At 37.3% G+C, this 16,713-nt stretch overlaps 1 protein-coding gene across 9 annotated transcripts in view; it reads left to right on the top strand.

Moving 5' to 3' along the window:
- The window catches only part of IRAG1 (inositol 1,4,5-triphosphate receptor associated 1), a 155,387-nt gene that overhangs the window by 98,560 nt on the left and 40,114 nt on the right, over positions 1-16,713 (top strand). For 8 of the 9 annotated variants that reach the window (XM_050955057.1, XM_050955056.1, XM_050955053.1 and 5 more), the window contains 6 exons: positions 1,755-1,928; positions 3,337-3,414; positions 4,070-4,119; positions 6,442-7,044; positions 10,090-10,168; positions 15,152-15,272. In XM_050955057.1, the coding sequence (XP_050811014.1) occupies positions 1,755-1,928; positions 3,337-3,414; positions 4,070-4,119; positions 6,442-7,044; positions 10,090-10,168; positions 15,152-15,272 (1,105 nt within the window). The remainder of the gene's footprint in view (positions 1-1,754; positions 1,929-3,336; positions 3,415-4,069; positions 4,120-6,441; positions 7,045-10,089; positions 10,169-15,151; positions 15,273-16,713) is intronic. The other variant, XM_050955050.1, reaches the window with a different exon arrangement.

Below are 16,713 nucleotides of genomic sequence, written 5' to 3'. Positions count from 1 at the left end.
GAATAAAGGTGATATAATCTGACCATTATAATACGTATATGCATTTGGAAAACTTCCCAGCGTTTGGAGATGAAATGTTGGCAAAACTCCCATTGACTTCAATAGGACCAGGATTTCATCCCATGTGTGTTTGTATCTGGATTGTTGCTGCAGACCCATCTCTAGTTACAACATCCTTCCTTTACCAGTACAAAATGTACGGAATTATAGGCATGATTACACTAAAGTATAAGAAGATAAAGGAATGAACAAACATAAGCTATTACCTAAAGAAGGAAAGAAAGAAAGAAAAACAAACCTCAGAAGTCCAGGCCCAATTACACAACAGATAAAATGGTTCATGTAAAATTAAATTTAGATATTGAAATACATTAGAAATGTTTTGTTTCTTATTATACTTTAATAGTCAAGATTCTGGTTTGATGTTTTCAGTTTATTTGATAGATTATATTAAAATGATGAGTATATGATTTCATTAATAAAAATCCTAGCAATTTATTTAGGCAGATTTGTTTTTCCAAAACTATTTGGAGCTGTTTTTAAAATAGCATGGTATATGGTATGTGGTGGCTCAAGACATGTGAATTCAGACATAATCAAATATGTGAGAAAGCAAGCAAACTATGGCACTACTGAAATTAAACTTTAAAATGCCTAGAGATCTAAGTGGACTGGAAAACCCTGTACCATATTAATACCTACATGCTAGCTAGATCAACAGCGGCACTCAAGTCATGCATACACTGTGAGATGCCATTGTTTGGTGAGAAAATGAGAATGCTGAACTAAGAAAATGAGAATTGTTTGGTGAGAAGTCAGTTCCCTTAGACTCTTTTAAAAAGATAACTGAGGGCCTGATCTATAGCAAGTCAATGGGAGTCTTTTCACTTACCATAATGGACTTTGGATCAGGCCCACTGAGGTGGATTTTTGACAAGACCCTTAGGATAAAATGTTCAAAAGCACCTAAGTGACTTACCACTTAGTTCCAAAAGTGACTTAGGCTCCTAGATGCCTTAAGTCACTTTGAAAATGGGACTTAAGTTTCTAAGTTACCAAATGGTTTTGAGAATTTAGTATAAAGCTACATGAAAAGCCAACTTTTAAATAGAAGAAGAAAATTGTAGACCCTGTTGATCAAATTTTCAAAACCAGCATCTAGAATTACAGTCACAGTTACAGAGTGTCAAATATTTGCACATGCAAAACTCTGGGCCCCAATCTGCAAACCTGCCAATAGAGCTACTCATGTGCTTGAAGTTAAGTATGCACTTCCTTTGCCAAGGATGTTTGTGGGACTTTGTGCTTGAAAAATTTTATGGGCAGAAACTTTCACAAAAAATCATTTGTAACAGAAATGCCGACAGTACTAGCTGACATAGGGATAGTGCCATGCTCATTTTTATAAATAAGGAAAATAAATCTTAGAAATAAATAAAAGGATGGGTGCTATATAGAAAACCAAGTTTTATCTTAAGACAGCTATTTAAGGCGGTGATGAGCAGCTTCACCTCCAGTGATTTCGTTTTGCAGATCATCAGTATCTTTTAGGATTGGTCCCTGAATCTGGGGGCACAGCACCACTGGAAAGTGATGTTCAATGTGATTGATTAGTGAATATGAGTTGATAGCTCAATTATAGGTCTATTTTAAACCATGTGATATGTGCACATGATTTTTTTTAAAATATGCAACAAATTATCTAGAGACAGGATTATACTATACAGATCTAAGTCACATGCTTTGCTACTGAGACAATACAGGTCAGGTGATTGATCTGGTAAATGGCCAACTGCCAGATGTCAAAATCTCAGATGAAGATAAAAAGAAGAATCTTGAGTTACTAGAAGAAGCAAAGAGAGTGAGTGAGAGGTTCCTAATGCGCAGAGGCAGAAAATCAAGAAGCAGTCTTCCAGAGTCTCCCACAGGTAGGTGCAAGATGTGAAAATAACATACAACATAGAAATCCAGAAGTTTGCAAATGTGTAAGGCACATGTTCAACATGATCCATGCACATAGTTTGTTGTTGTTAATCTCCCTGAGGATATTTCTCTCTAACTGTCTTGAAAACTGAGTAGCTGACTAGAAAGGCCTTATAATCTAGAGCTGGCACACATTTATTGGCAGAGAGTTTTCCTACTCAAAATATGAAATTCTACATGGGAAGATGTCAATTTTGATTTGATTTTTTCCCCACAGGAAATATGTAAATGAAAATTTGTTTTTCAATCCATAGTTCTAAACTAAATTAAAATTGTGTTGACTTAAAAAGCTGTTTTATTTCATTTTTTGGTTTTAAAAAAATGAACATAATGACATTTTATGCTGGAATGTCGATTTGAAATGACACTTTTTTTTCCAACTTAAAATTTTTTGAAAAACCGAAACAAAATGACAAAGTAAAAATTGTCGTTTCATTTTGAAATGTCAATTTGAAACCAAACATTTTGTTTAGAATTGTTTGAAACTTTCTGGGAAAAAACAAGATTTTTTTTTTTCATTCAAAATTCCTGTTGGCAACATTTTTGTTTTCTGATCAACTGTGAGCTCAGTGTGATTTTTTTTCACTAGTTTCCTTTGTGGGTTTATTGTATATGTAAGATAATATTCCTGATACCCCTTTTACCATCATTTTTTTGGAATTGCCTGTCTGTTTGGGAGGGGGGGTTTCATTGAAGCCAGAACCATTATTGTTGCCATTAGTTTAGCTGTTTTTTCTTATCGGTCCGATGCTGCAAACAGGTGGGCACATGTAAGGGCATTGGTCTTAGAAAAATATGCGGTAGCACAATGGGGATAAGGTCAAATATTTTGTCACAAAATGTTCTGCAGGGGCTTTAAAACCCAACCAGTCTGTGATCCACAAACTATTGCAAGATATAACTAAGAGTCGCAGAAGCAGCTTGCTGCTCGCTTCCATTGTGGGTTCTGGCCCTTTTCAATTCACACTGTGTACAAATTCCCATGCCCTCACTCCTGTACATCCGCTTCCCTGCGTTGCAGTGCAAACAGCCACTGCAGATGACCCATAAATGCCGTAGAAATGCAGCATCAGAGGATCATATTTAGCCCATTCAGGAAGTAGCATGTTTGTTTGTCAGTACAATTTGTTTATATTTTTAGAAACTAGTTTCCATTTCCCCAAAACGTTTTTAGCAATCTGAAATAATTTGTTGAGATTTGTAAATGCTCTGGCCATGAACATTACCATCAGATGACTATGCTACTACTGTCTGTTGGGGTGTTTTAATCTGAGCAGGAACCTTGGAAACCACAAGCCAAGTTAAAAAAAAAATTACCTAATGCTTTCTTTTCTTTTTTCCAATTTAATGAAGCTGTTTCTCCTACACTTAGTCCAAGAGTTTCACCTGTACCATCTCAGAACAACTCTCTCACTCTTCCAATCCCAACAGGTAAAGTTATCTGTAGATGTTAAAATATAAACTATTTTACAAAGCCCCGGGGGAAAATGCACATTAGGCTACACTTTCATCCATTGAAAAGTAGCCAGGATTCATAAATTCACAAGTCTCTCTCCTTGAAAATGATGACTTTTGTGAATACCCACAATAAATTAGTAAGTATGCAGTGTTGTTGTAGCCATGTCAGTCCCAGGATACTAGAGAGACATGGTGGATGGAGAGACAAGCTTTCAAGCTCAGACAGAGCTCTTCTTCAGGTGTGGGAAACTTACTCAGAGTGTCACAGCTAAATACAAGATGGAACTGATATATTAAGACAGTTATTTTGTGCTTATTCCTAGGTTATATGTCCTGTATTTTATTGTCCTTCTCAACTGTGAAGCTTTGCTATAATAATTAATGTTCTGTTCCTACTGCAGTAGAATGGGCATTTGTTTATTATTATTACTATTATTATTATTATTATTTTATTTATTTCCACTTTAAGATACAACTTTATGAATTCTAATATCTAAATGGGAAATTTTCAGTGTTGTGCCTTTGAAACTCTCCACCTCAATTATCTTGTGGGTCTGGGTGTTGCTGAAATATAATAAACAAAATATAAAAGATCAGGAGATTGATCATATATTTTTTACTATTCTAGGGTCTGATGTATGTACAGCCACGGGTGCTGGGTCAGTGTCTCCACTGCAGGTAAGACTGAGTTACAGGTGCTGGCTGTGGTATACTGTAATTATAATAATACCACTTTACACTGTTCTATTGATCTCTAAGAATAATGTGAAGCTTTCAATAGCAGTCTCTGTACCAAAATTAGCAAAAGTTAGGGTTAAAGATACATCTTTTATTTAGGTTATGGTCAGCTTAATGAGCTGACTCTGAAAGCCAATTGCACATAGCATAATGACAGTTCTCTGAAACATCATGGAGAGCCACTGGAAGATTAGAAAAGATCTCATGTGTTCCTTATTTAGAAAAAAGGATAGAGCCATAATCTTGGCAGTTACCAGTCCATAAATCTAATTTCTACTTCAAGTAAAGTAATGCAACAAATATTAAGAGATTAAAATATCGTCCCTGAACATCTAGCGGACAGCAGAATTAAATGCAATAGGTGTCATGTGTCTGTCCCAAAAAAAAAAAGTCTTGCAAGACAAATTACTTATTTTTTTTATTTTTTGCTAGAATAACAAAATTATAAAAAAGGATGAAGGGCAAGCAGCAGAAGTAAGCATTTGATAATAGTGTCTTACAAACTCTTACCCTAGAAATTAAACTCAGGTTGTCTCAGATAAGAATACTGTTGTGTGGCTTTGAAAGACTGTACTGTAATCAAAGTGAAATGAGATGCAGCACTGAACCAGTATGCCAGGAGGGGTCTACTGCAGTACTAAAGGGAAAAAATTGCTTCCAGCCTTAGGATCTAATTGCGTGAACATTTATGTTCCTGTTTATACACATGAATAGTTCCATTGATTTTAACTGAGCTACTTACGTGAGGAAAATTTAGAATATATGTGACTTGAGTGTTGCAGAATCAGGGTCATAGTTAACATTTAGAACAATATTGTAACCCAACCTAATGCAGCCATGCAAGAGAATAAAAGGAAAGAAGATTCCCACCTCCACAAATACACATGACCCTGAACATCTGCATTTGTGTTCCCTGCATCTCAGCAATAGTGCTCCTTACCACAATAAAGAGAGGATGGGGTGCATGCCCCATACTTCCTCCGTCCCTTCTTCTCCTACAGGCATGTGAGTAAGGAATAGGCAGATTCCTGGCTCTGACCCCCAACACACAGGCCACAGCAGAGCTGGCAGATGCTGGGAGGGGTGGGGAAGTAATGTGCACCCAGTAAAGGAGTGGTGCAGATCATTTCTTCCTGTGAACTATAGGTGAGTAAGGAAGAATCTGTGTTTACTGTGACAGTTCATTCTCATGCATCAACTAGAGCATTGGGCAAAGGCCCAGTCTAGCCTTTTGCAATCAGAAGGCGAGAGTAAACACCATGTTGAAGAAATTTTCCAATAATATTCAATTAGGTGGAGTTGCAATTATCAGTAAACAGAGAAATAACAGAAAGGGACCCAGAGAAATTAGAAACATGGGGAGAAAATGAGATAATGTGATTTAACTCTGGAAATATGAAGGCTCATATATTGGTGGTGGGGGAATAATGGAAAGTTATCATGCTGAGAGATGTAGGGGTAAATGCATATAAGCACTTTGATATCCTCTGATAGAATAATAGTAATAAAAATGGTGATGGTAATCAATTAAAAATGTAATAACAATATGTCATTTCACAGAAGCAAATGGTGGTGAAAGGGGAAGTGGACCTTCACAATTAAATACCCCACCTTGCTCACTCTGTTTCCTTATTTTGTGTGTGTGTGGTAGGCACTTTTCAAACACATAAAGAAGTCTGCCCCTTAAAGTACTGTGAAACCAGACGTGGTTTAACTGGTTAAACTTGTTTAGGCTCTCCTTACAGAGAGCTCCAACAAATTTCTTGTGAAAATATCATTCATTGTAAACCAGATAGATTGACATGCCAATAATATATCTTCTGCTTCAGTATAAGGTTACTTGTTTGACACATTTATGGACCTCATCCTGCAGCCCTTATTCAGGCAAATCTTACACTGAAGTCAGTAGGGAGTTTTGCCTGATGTAAGGTTAGCTGCATTGAACCCTGGAATTGGGGGTGTGATTTTTTTTTTCAAAGGCACAAATGAGAAGCACCCATCTCCCATTGATCATCAACGTGCCTCCAAGCACCTACTTGCTTTCTGGGTCTTTCAAAATCTCCCTACTCCCTACAATGAAGCATTTATAAGCAAATGGCAGTGAAAACAGAAGTGTTCCTTTACAATGCAATCCAGCTTTTCTCTCTCTCTCTCTCTCTCTTTCTCTCTCTCTCACACACCACACACACACACACACACACACACACACACACACACACACACAGTGTTTCCATACCTTTTATACATATACTTTTCTTTCAGAATGTCACAAAAGGTTTAACCGATCGAAAGCAGAATGATCAGAGGAAGGTTTCTCAGGGAAGGTTGGTTCCTCGTTCCACTAGTTTTGAAAACTCCAAAGAGAAACTCTCTGCACAAAAAGAAAACTTTGATCCACTTACACATATGGATAATTTACCCAAATCCTCTCCTTCAGGCAGTGATGCTGGCAAAACTTCTCTTAACACAAGCACAAACAGCTGTGAAAATGAACATGGAAAACCATTACTTAAGAAATCAAAAGAAAACGACTTTCCTTTAAGAATGTATCGACAAGGACCAGGCATAGGTACTATGGACCCAAAATTTAAAAGTTCTGTCCCAGAACTGATGGACCCTAAAGTTACCTGTAAAACAGAACTTAAAGCATCTGGAACACGCCCTCCTCTAGTACGAGCTGTATCATGGGATAGCATAGAACCTGGACATCAAGAAAAGGCACCTTTTAAATTACCACCTGAAGAAGATAAAAGCTTTGCCATTAGTAATAAATCCAGCAATCAGTTGACTAAAACATTAACGTTCAAAGATCTCCAAATACAAGTTCAACCAGTTCGAATGCAGAAATTGACAAAGCTCAGAGAGGTGAGTTTCTGGACATAAATAGTATTATGTACTGTTACACTAAGTTACATACTGTTGCAATATCCTATATGTGACCTACTGTGTTTGTACATCACAAAACTATATAATTAATACTTATTAAAGTTCTACACTGTAATAGACTCGGCAAAAAATAATTTTGTGCCGTTTAGAGATGGAATTGAGGAGATTGGATAGTGAAATATAAGAAAACAGATTTTTTTTCATTTTTTGTTTCTCATAAGAGACCATGCAGACTAGAATCTTTTGATTCTATTATTATTCATGTAACTGTGCATTTTCTAGGTCTTACATAGTAAGAACTTATTAAAAAATATACAGTTATTATTCTGGACTCTGAGCACTCTGAGGTTTATGTTCTTGATTGGATACAAAAGCCATTGGATGCGAAACACAGTTCAGTACTAATGGAACATGCGTAGCTAAAACTTTAGCTGTTATATTTAGAAAATTGGGTCCTAATCTGAAGTCCATCTGAAGTCAATGAAAAGTCTCCTTTACTTCAGTGGACTTTGGATTAGGCCCTTATTGAGAATACTGTTAGTGGTACTCCTAAATAGTTCTTCTGAAAAAGCGGCTTCAATGCACTGCGCACAATGTTTATCATTTGGACATAAAAATCAAACTACAAAAAAGCAGCATTTTGTTACATTTTAGGCTTGGTGTGTTCTCTATGAAACAGTCACATTTTCTTATTTTATCACTATTTTTATAATTACAAGAAAGTTTCTGCTTAAAAGATGGAAAGAATTACAGCAAAGTTAACATAGTATTATGTTTTTATTTTTTGGTTCCTATTTATTGAATAAGTAGCTTTAAAATTCCTTTCAACTAGTGTATTCTTATTCTCAGTGCCATAAAAACTGCAATCTCTTCACATGCTGCTGTTACATACACATTTCTTGGTTCCCAGAAACTGTCTTATGGAAAAAAAATTATCACATGGCTGTGTGGGAAACATTAGTTGTTTCCCTCTATTTTAATATAAAGGTGAACATAACACATAGTACAGTGGTATTTCAGTTTTAGATATAGTGCATTATGTGTAAACAGGAAGAAGCTGATTAACTGTCTTGTCATTGTAAGTAATACTTGGGAGTGAAATAATCTATTTTAATCTCTAAAGAGAGATTTAGATGTGAAAAGCTGTCCTTCCTGAGGATATATCAACAAACCTTATGTAAAAAAAAAAAGTTCTTTAAGAATGTAACTTCTGCTTATGCACTTCATTTTCTTCCATATGCTATATTTTTCTGTTCCTTCCAGAATTTCTCCCTCAAAACGAGACATTCTCTGACTTTATATGTTAATAGAATTTGGTGTGTGTGGACTGAGAACTGTATATGGATCCAAAGGTTCAACTAAAGTTTATACACGGTTACTGTACTTTGTTAAAGTCTGACTCTGCCCTGGTATACCCCTACATGTCTGTCACTGGAGTCAATGGTATCTTATTTGTCCTTATTGTAGACACCCCTTTTTTAAAAAGATCACTTTTGTTTAGCTGTGTTGAACACATTTGAGTGTTTCTGTAAAAAAAAAAGAATGTAATTTTAAAGGGTTTTGGCCTTTGATCCAAACCTTGGCTTACAAGATATAGTGAAGATTAAAAAAAAAAAAAGAAAAGAAAAGAAATTGCACTTTCTCAGATAAACTCTCAAAGTGTCTGGTGCATTAACGCAGAAGTGTCCCAGACAAAATACATATGGGGACAGTGCAAGAGCTGCTGTGCCAAATTTCTTTAATGGTGTAAATCTGACTACAGTGGAACTACACAAAGGGTGAATTTGGTCTTTTAAGTCTAAAAATTAATCTCCTTAATAATTGTAGGTATCTTAGCATCAAAGTACATGCTTTTTAAAGTGATTGTTAGAGATGCATGAAATTTAAAAGATAATCCACCCACGAACAGTAGCAAACTGATACGTATGTATTACAAAGAATTAAATTGCAGTAAATCTTTCATTAGAGCTGAAAGAAACCCTTCACTGATTCTTAATTACAATGACATAACCAAGGTATCTTCTTGCAAGCCTCCAGCTGTTTATATGCGAGGTTAACACAGCATGGAAATAAGAAAGAAAATCAGATTTTAAAGTAGGTTATTTAACTCCATAGTATTACTGAGAACTGACAGACCATTAGTCATCTTTTTGTTGTTTACATACTTTAAGATGTAGAATTATGTACTTGAAAACCAATTTCTTTCAATAAGTACTCAAATCATGTGAATGCCATAGAGATTCCTAAAAATAAATAAAATTAAATTTATAAGCAACAGAATCAGTACCTGAAATCAGGAAATTTGCACTTAGATATGTGGCAAAACTCAAGTTAAAAGAGATTAATCTTTAGGTTTAACAAAGAACCTTTTTTAGCAAAGGACAGAGTTTATAACTTATAAATACACTTGAGAAGAATGTTATTTAAATTCATATTTTGAAAAATTTAATCCCCTCTCTGCTTGGGAGCATAGTGGCACCATAGACTGCAATAACTCTGAGAAGCACTAGCCTGCAGGAATAACATAAAAGGGGTTTTGTGAAGAATTCATAGTGGACAACTGGGCTAAGTGACAGTCACTTGAATGTCCTTTTCTGCATTTTTCCCTCTCTCCTTCCTGGGATCAGTTTTACACTGAATTATTGTAGCAGTAACAACATCTAGAACTTTTTATTTTCTTCCACTTGCATAGAGAGAAATTGACCTTCAGTGAATGAGAGAAATAAATGCCTTTTGCATATCTCTATAGGCATTGAGCAACTACAGTTGTGACCATAAATCTACATTGAAGATTCGTTAGTTTGGAGATTTTACTAAATAAAATGGGTTGAAGAGTTTTATACCTGAGTTATTGAGTCATACAATTTAATACATGACTACAATTACTTCCTTCTGCATACTTCATAAATATGTACATACGTGTATTTCAGAAATATAATGTTGACCTTAGTTTTCCAGTGCTGTGATATTTAAATTGAGACATCTAACTATTCTGTTTAGAAATATTTCAATTTTTTTCAACAGGAGCATATTCTGATGCGAAATCAAAACTTAGTTGGACTTAAACTGCCTGAACTCAGTGAAGCAGCTGAACAGGAAAGAGGTGCAATATCATCAAGCTGGAAGGAATACTTGTTTATTTCACACAGTCTTTTTATCCAAATAACATAAAAGGAAATGTTGTTTAGTAACGTTTTGAGAATGTACTGAAAGTACAGTAACAGTAAATGGGGAAACATCATCTAAGTGGTGTGTTTCTAATGGGGTCTCTCCAGGATCATTTAGTGGTCCTATGCTATTTAATTTTTTTATCAATGATCTGGAGGAAAACACAAAATAATTGCTGACAAAGTTTACAAATGACACAAATGTAGTGTAAATAATTAAGAGGACAAGTCACTGATACAGAGCAATCCAAAATGCTTCATAAACTGGGCACAAGCAAACAATATGCATTTCAATACGGCCAAATGTAAAATCATACATCTAGGAACAAAGAATTCAGGCTATATTTACAGGATGTGGGACTGTTTTCTAGGAAACAGTGACTCTGAAAAGGATTTTGACGTCATGGTGTATAACTTGCTGAATGTGAGCTGCCAGTGTGATTCTGTGGCCGTAATGCAGTCCCTGGATATATAAACTGGGATGTATTGAGTAGAGGAAGGTAGATTATATTGCCTCTGTATTATGGCACTGGTGAAAAATTAGAAAGACTGAGAGGGGAGATAACAGTGTTCAAGTACATAAAAGGTTATTACAAGGAGGAGGGAGCTGATGGGGCAGGAGGCACTGGGGGCTGGAGGGTGGGAGCTGATGGGGGGCTGCTAACTTATTACTGTGGCTCTTTGGCAATGTACATTGGTAAATTCTGGCTCCTTCTCAGGCTCAGGTTGGCCACTTAGTACTTAGTCCTGCCATGAGTGCAAGGGATTGGACTAGATGACCTCTTGGGTCCCTTCCAGTTCTATGATTCTATGAGAGGATTCAGAGAAGAGCCAGGAGAATGATTAAAGGATTGGACAACATGCTTTATAGTGGCAGAATCCAAGGATCCCAATCTGTTTAGCTATCAAGAGAAGGTTAAGGGGTGACTTGGTCACCATCTGTAAGTACCTACATGGGGATCAGAAATGCGCTTTTCAGTCTAGCAGACAAAGGTATAACAAAATCCAATTGCTGGAAGTTGAAACTACAGAAATTTAGACTAGAAATAAGGTACAAAATTTTAACCATTGGAACAATTTACCAAAAGGGGTGGTGGATTCTCCATCACTGGCAATTTCAAATAAAAGATGTTTTTCCTAAAAGATCTGCTCTAGTTTGAACAGGAATTAATTCAGGGAAACTCTATGGCCTTTGTTATACAGGAGGTCAGATTAGATGATCACAGTTGTTCCTTCTGATCTTATAATCGATGAATCTGTATAAGAGTGAAGGTGAGCGAAGCTTGACTCATAATCATTTCAGGTGTGATCCAAAGCCCATTGAAATAAATGCAAAGATTCCTATTAACATCATTAATTCATAAGTTTTCAGGCCAGAGCTACCATTATGAACATCTAGTCCAACCTCCTACAAAATGCAGACCAGTAATTCTTTCTTCAAGCACATAACTTCTAGTTGAACTAGCTCTTATCTTTTACAAAGACCTCAAATCTTGATTTAAATAATTCAAGCAATGGAGAATCCATCACGTTCCCAGTAAGTTCTTCTAAAGGTTAATAATTCTCATGTTTAAAAATATACATCTTCTTTCTAGCCAGAATTTGTCTAGATTAAGCTTCCAGACATTGGACCTTGTTATGCTTCTGTTTGCTAGATTGAACAGCCATAGCTTCTCTTTGCTAGATTACCAAATTTCTGTTCCCCATGTAGACATTTATAGACTGTGATCAAGTCACCCTTAACCTTTTCTTGGATAAACTAGATTGAGCTTCTTATCTCTCTCGCAGTATCTTGTGGATATTTTCTGAATCCTTTCCAATTTTTCAACATCCTTTTTGAAGGGTGGAGACAAGGCATGATATCCTGGCTCAAACAAAGTTAACAGCAAAACTCCTATTGACATGAGCCAGGATTTCACCTTGGAAGTGGGTGGCAGTAGCATAGATGAACCAACATGCTTATACTAATCTCCTGTATCATATTTTTTATGTGATCAGATGTACTACCTTATGTGGGGCTACCATTCAAATGAACAAATGACCTTCCCTTTCCTCAAGAGAGTTCCATGTTGCTCTGTGACATGTGTTCCAATGAGTAAAAGTAATATTAGTGACAGGACTGTAAAGGATGAGGCCAATGTTTTCAAACCTGTGTGCCTAAAATCAGTCATCTAAATCTGTGTTTAAAACTCTAACATAAAGGTGGCCTGGTTTTTCAGAGGTGCTGCGCATTCACAATTTCCATTTATTTGGATGGGAGTTTTGGGTGCTCAGCACCTTTGAAAAAGAGGCCACCTTTTACATAGTGGCTTTAAATAAGGATTGACATTACTAACTTCAGTCAGCCAGTTAGGAAATATTTCTAAATATCCAAAATATTTCTGCACTCTGTAGTTCAGTTTTAAATATCACTACAAGAGAAAAACAAACTGTGGTAAATATCCCTTCCAACAGGGAAGAAGGCTCAGGGAAAGGAAACTTCTGCAAGGATTCTCTGACAAACATCCCTTCTCCTACATTATCCTGTCAGGGGTGCTGGATAATATGCAAAATAGGTTGTGGGACTCACCTTCAAACCTGGCAGCTATCCTGGATCCTGCAGGAGGTTAGGGCTGGGTGAGCAGAGACTCCACTTCTTCCCCCTCCCCACCAGACCCACTTGGGATCTCCAGCAACATGATTCCATTGGCATTTCACTACCATGGATTCCTCCAGGTGGCTACTGCTCTTAGGATCCTCAGAGTGGGGTATGCTCTGTAGAGAAGATAAATGCACACCCAGGCTATATTATCTCTTTCACTAAGTTCCACAGTGCTGGAGAGGAGAATGATGAATCTCATACCCCACCTGCCCTGTTTCTACTCCTTTCCCCATGCAGACCTTGGACTACATCAAGAGGCTTACACAAAGGGTAGAGACAGGTGAAGGAAGGCACAGTGCAGTGGAGGTGAAATACATTTTGTTGCTTTGCACTCCTTAAGTAAGACACTGTCAAAACCTGAAGGTTCAATTTCACAGGAAAACAGTTGAGATTGCTTTACTTTTAACCATTTCAACTGTAGCATCACAGAAAATCACATCACAGTATCACAGCCTGAATAAAAGACACAACTTGCCCTCCACACACCCCCCCCACACACACACTCCCCTTCCCCACAATTATTTTAAGGGGATCTTGGTTGCAGTGATAGTTAGTGGATGTAGTCTCTTAGTCCTGTTAATATACCTTTAAATAGTCATTTTCAGCAAACCTAAGTTTGCAGGGCTGGCATAATTGCTACCTTTCAAAATTCACACGTAGATTTGGCAGACCTAGAACTTTTGAGAAGAAAACGTTCTGAAATTCTACATATTATTTTACATAGTACTGCAAGTCTAAGGTGTCACACAAAGTCTAAGGCATAGCATGGACAATTAGAAGCCAACTACACATCGGAATCTCTAGCCAGAGCCTTAAAAATCAACTCCTTCACCTCACTAGCAAGAGCAACGAAGAGCAGAATCCTTAGTTTACTTATTAAAGAGCCTCTTACTTCCTCACATTGAAATGAAATTAACGTAATGTTTCCAAGTGGCGTAATGTTTTACTAAAACATACAGTAAAAACCAAGGTGCCAACAGTTTCCTTTGTTATGAATCACACAGTTTGGCTCCATCTTATCTTATCAGTGTCAAGTTGTCTGTCTTGGTCATCTTGGGATAAACACTACTTTAAAACTATAGACTTTTAAATAAATTAGTAGACCTAGTAAATTGGAGACACTTATTAGGCAGGCTTGTTATTCTTAAGGGCATATACACAACAGTGCTGAGGTGGGTGCTGGACAATTTTTAAGTATTAAAAAGGTACAGAAAACAGGAAATACAAATTTAGTTGTATAATTAGAAGAGAATCTGCCTCCACTGAGCTTCGCCAACTCCGACTACTATCATTCACATTTTGAAAGGGTCAGAAGTTTTTCTTACTACCTCTTACATTTTTCCCAAGTCCAAGAGTTAGTTAAACACGGAGGATTTATCTAGATAAAGTGAACATGCGTATTCATAGGCTTTCCAGCTTCATTTATAAGTGTTCATGTTCTAGAAATGAGTCTTGTCCACGGTGGTCACAACCAGCTGTCAGGGCAATGTAATTACCTTGTCTTTTTCATATTGCTAACCACTAGATGGGAATGAGGTAGTAGGGGGCTTCTGGTACGGAAAAGGGTGAGACCCTGTGTTGGATGAGAAAAAGTGACTGAAATACACTGAGAGCCACTGGTCCTAGTGAAGATGAGAGAAGTTAAGACTACAGTTCAGTATCACTATTCTATCACATTTGTAGCAAATGAACATGTAATATAAATCAGTTAGATATCATATATCCATCACAACTTGGGGGAACAGTGAAGCCATGTAGTATAGTATACTTTCTACACCAGCAATAATCTTGGCCAGATAGCACTTAAATCATCTGGTAAATGACAGTTCCTTGTTATAAAACATCGAATGCAAAATTCTAAAATGCTATGATCAACTAACAAAGCTCAAAGGCACTGGACTTGATGTTCCAACGGTCTATTCTGGTTCAACTTCTGGGGTTCCTAGGAAAATGCTCACCTAGAAAAATAGAGTATTTGCTCTTTTCCAATATGTTCAGAGGCAAAGGTGGGTTATAAATTGATGATTGGGATAAATAACGTACATGTTTCAGACTGTGGAGACAAAAGGATAGGGTTTTAAAAGCACTCAGCTTTTCACCTAACTCTATTCCCATTGAAGCCAATGGTAAAAGTTCCACTGACTTCAATAACAGCAGAATTCCGTTGACGTGGGATATTTTTTTAAAACCCTCCCCAAATGTCTATGAGAGGCTGATTTCTGTATTAACACATGACTTCTTACAGTGACTTAATTGTATTGTATGAAATTGTCCTCAGGGCCTTCACCTATACCTTGCACCGCTGAAGAAGAGGAGTCAAAGAATAGCTCTGATGTCATGCCTAATATTCCTGATGTACTGCTACGAAAACTCCGTGTGCATAAATCTCTGCCAGGAAGGTAAAAGCTAACTAAGGATATTGGTCCAGCATCCATTGGAAGTCTGCTATCAAAGAAATAGTTGATTCAACTGAACTAACATTATGTAATTCTGCTCTCATCTGAAATCCATATGTAGAGATTTCTGAATCAGGATTTTTGGAAGGGGGATTGAAGTTATATCTTAAAATTTACTCAGCAGAGTCTTATAAAAATATGTGCATTTCTCAAACACTTAAAATGACAAAAAAGAGAACCCATTTTAAAAATAATTAAAAAATCATAGTTCTGTAAATGTCTTATATTTGTACCTTGCACCTCATGTTTATTCCTTACCAGATTGTTCATGGTCTGACAGCTCCTAGTTTTCCAGGATGCTGCTGCAAATGTAGGCAGGGCCACCCAGAGGATTCAGGGGGCCCGGGGCAAAGCAATTTCAGGGGCCCCTTCCCTAAAAAAAAGTTGCAATACTATAGAATACTATATTCTCTTGGGGGCCCCTGTGGGGCCTGGGGCAAATTGCCCCACTTGCGCCCCCCGGGCAGGCCTGAATGTAGGTATTGGAAATGTTTGTATTTCCTCCATCAAAAAAAAGAAACAATATTTTTGGGCCAGATCTCTCCTTGCCCTAATAAAACCTGGGGAAGGAAAACTCTGCAAGGAATCCCCTCTGCCAGTTTCTCCAAGATCATTGCTTTGGCAGCATTAATGCTAAATCTCTGCAGATTTAGATGGAGGACCTGCCCACAAATTCCACAGATCCAAGGGGATCTACAAGCAGCCTGAGACATTGACGCAGAGATCCTGTCCCTCTGCCACAACTCTAGAGTCTCATTCTCCTTCCATCCTACCTCTTCTTGTCATTGCTGACCCAGGATCCCCTTTAAAGGGCAAGAAGTTCCCCCACCACATAGGGAGCTCCATGGGAAAGATAACAGCTTGTCTTACTTGTCCGAGGTAATCTGTATGCAGCACCATCGGAAGAGGATATTGTGTCTACCCCATCTGCACTCAACACGGGACTAGATGACCCTGTCCCCAGTTTGTCCCACTTCCAGCCTTCTTGCACAGATCCCAAACCCACAGTGTACTCCCTGTGGGTTCTGAGACAAGAGCAGGAGACACTACTACAAATGCTTTCCACATGGGAACGTGGAGATTTGTGCAGACATCATTGGACACCTGGCCCTATGTTAAGAAAACCTGAAAGTTGCATAGTTAGGCACTCAAAAATGCAAAAGGTATCTCTTTACCTTAATTCTGCTCTCCTTATGTACCACAATAGTCATTAATTGCATCATCATATAATGTTTCTCAGATACTATAGTAGAATTCCATACATTTTTCTACTACTTTTGGTACATACAGGTAGCACGTACTCTGTATATTCCAGACCAAATCAATAAAAGTCATGTATGCACAAGATGTACAGTGAATTAAGAAGGAATATCTGTAGAGTTCT

The sequence above is a fragment of the Gopherus flavomarginatus genome, chromosome 5 (genome assembly GCF_025201925.1).
Source record: "Gopherus flavomarginatus isolate rGopFla2 chromosome 5, rGopFla2.mat.asm, whole genome shotgun sequence".
NCBI classification, from domain to species: Eukaryota; Metazoa; Chordata; order Testudines; family Testudinidae; genus Gopherus; species Gopherus flavomarginatus.
The sequence above is the reverse complement of the archived record's forward strand: the minus strand, read 5'-3'. Positions and strand labels throughout refer to the sequence as shown.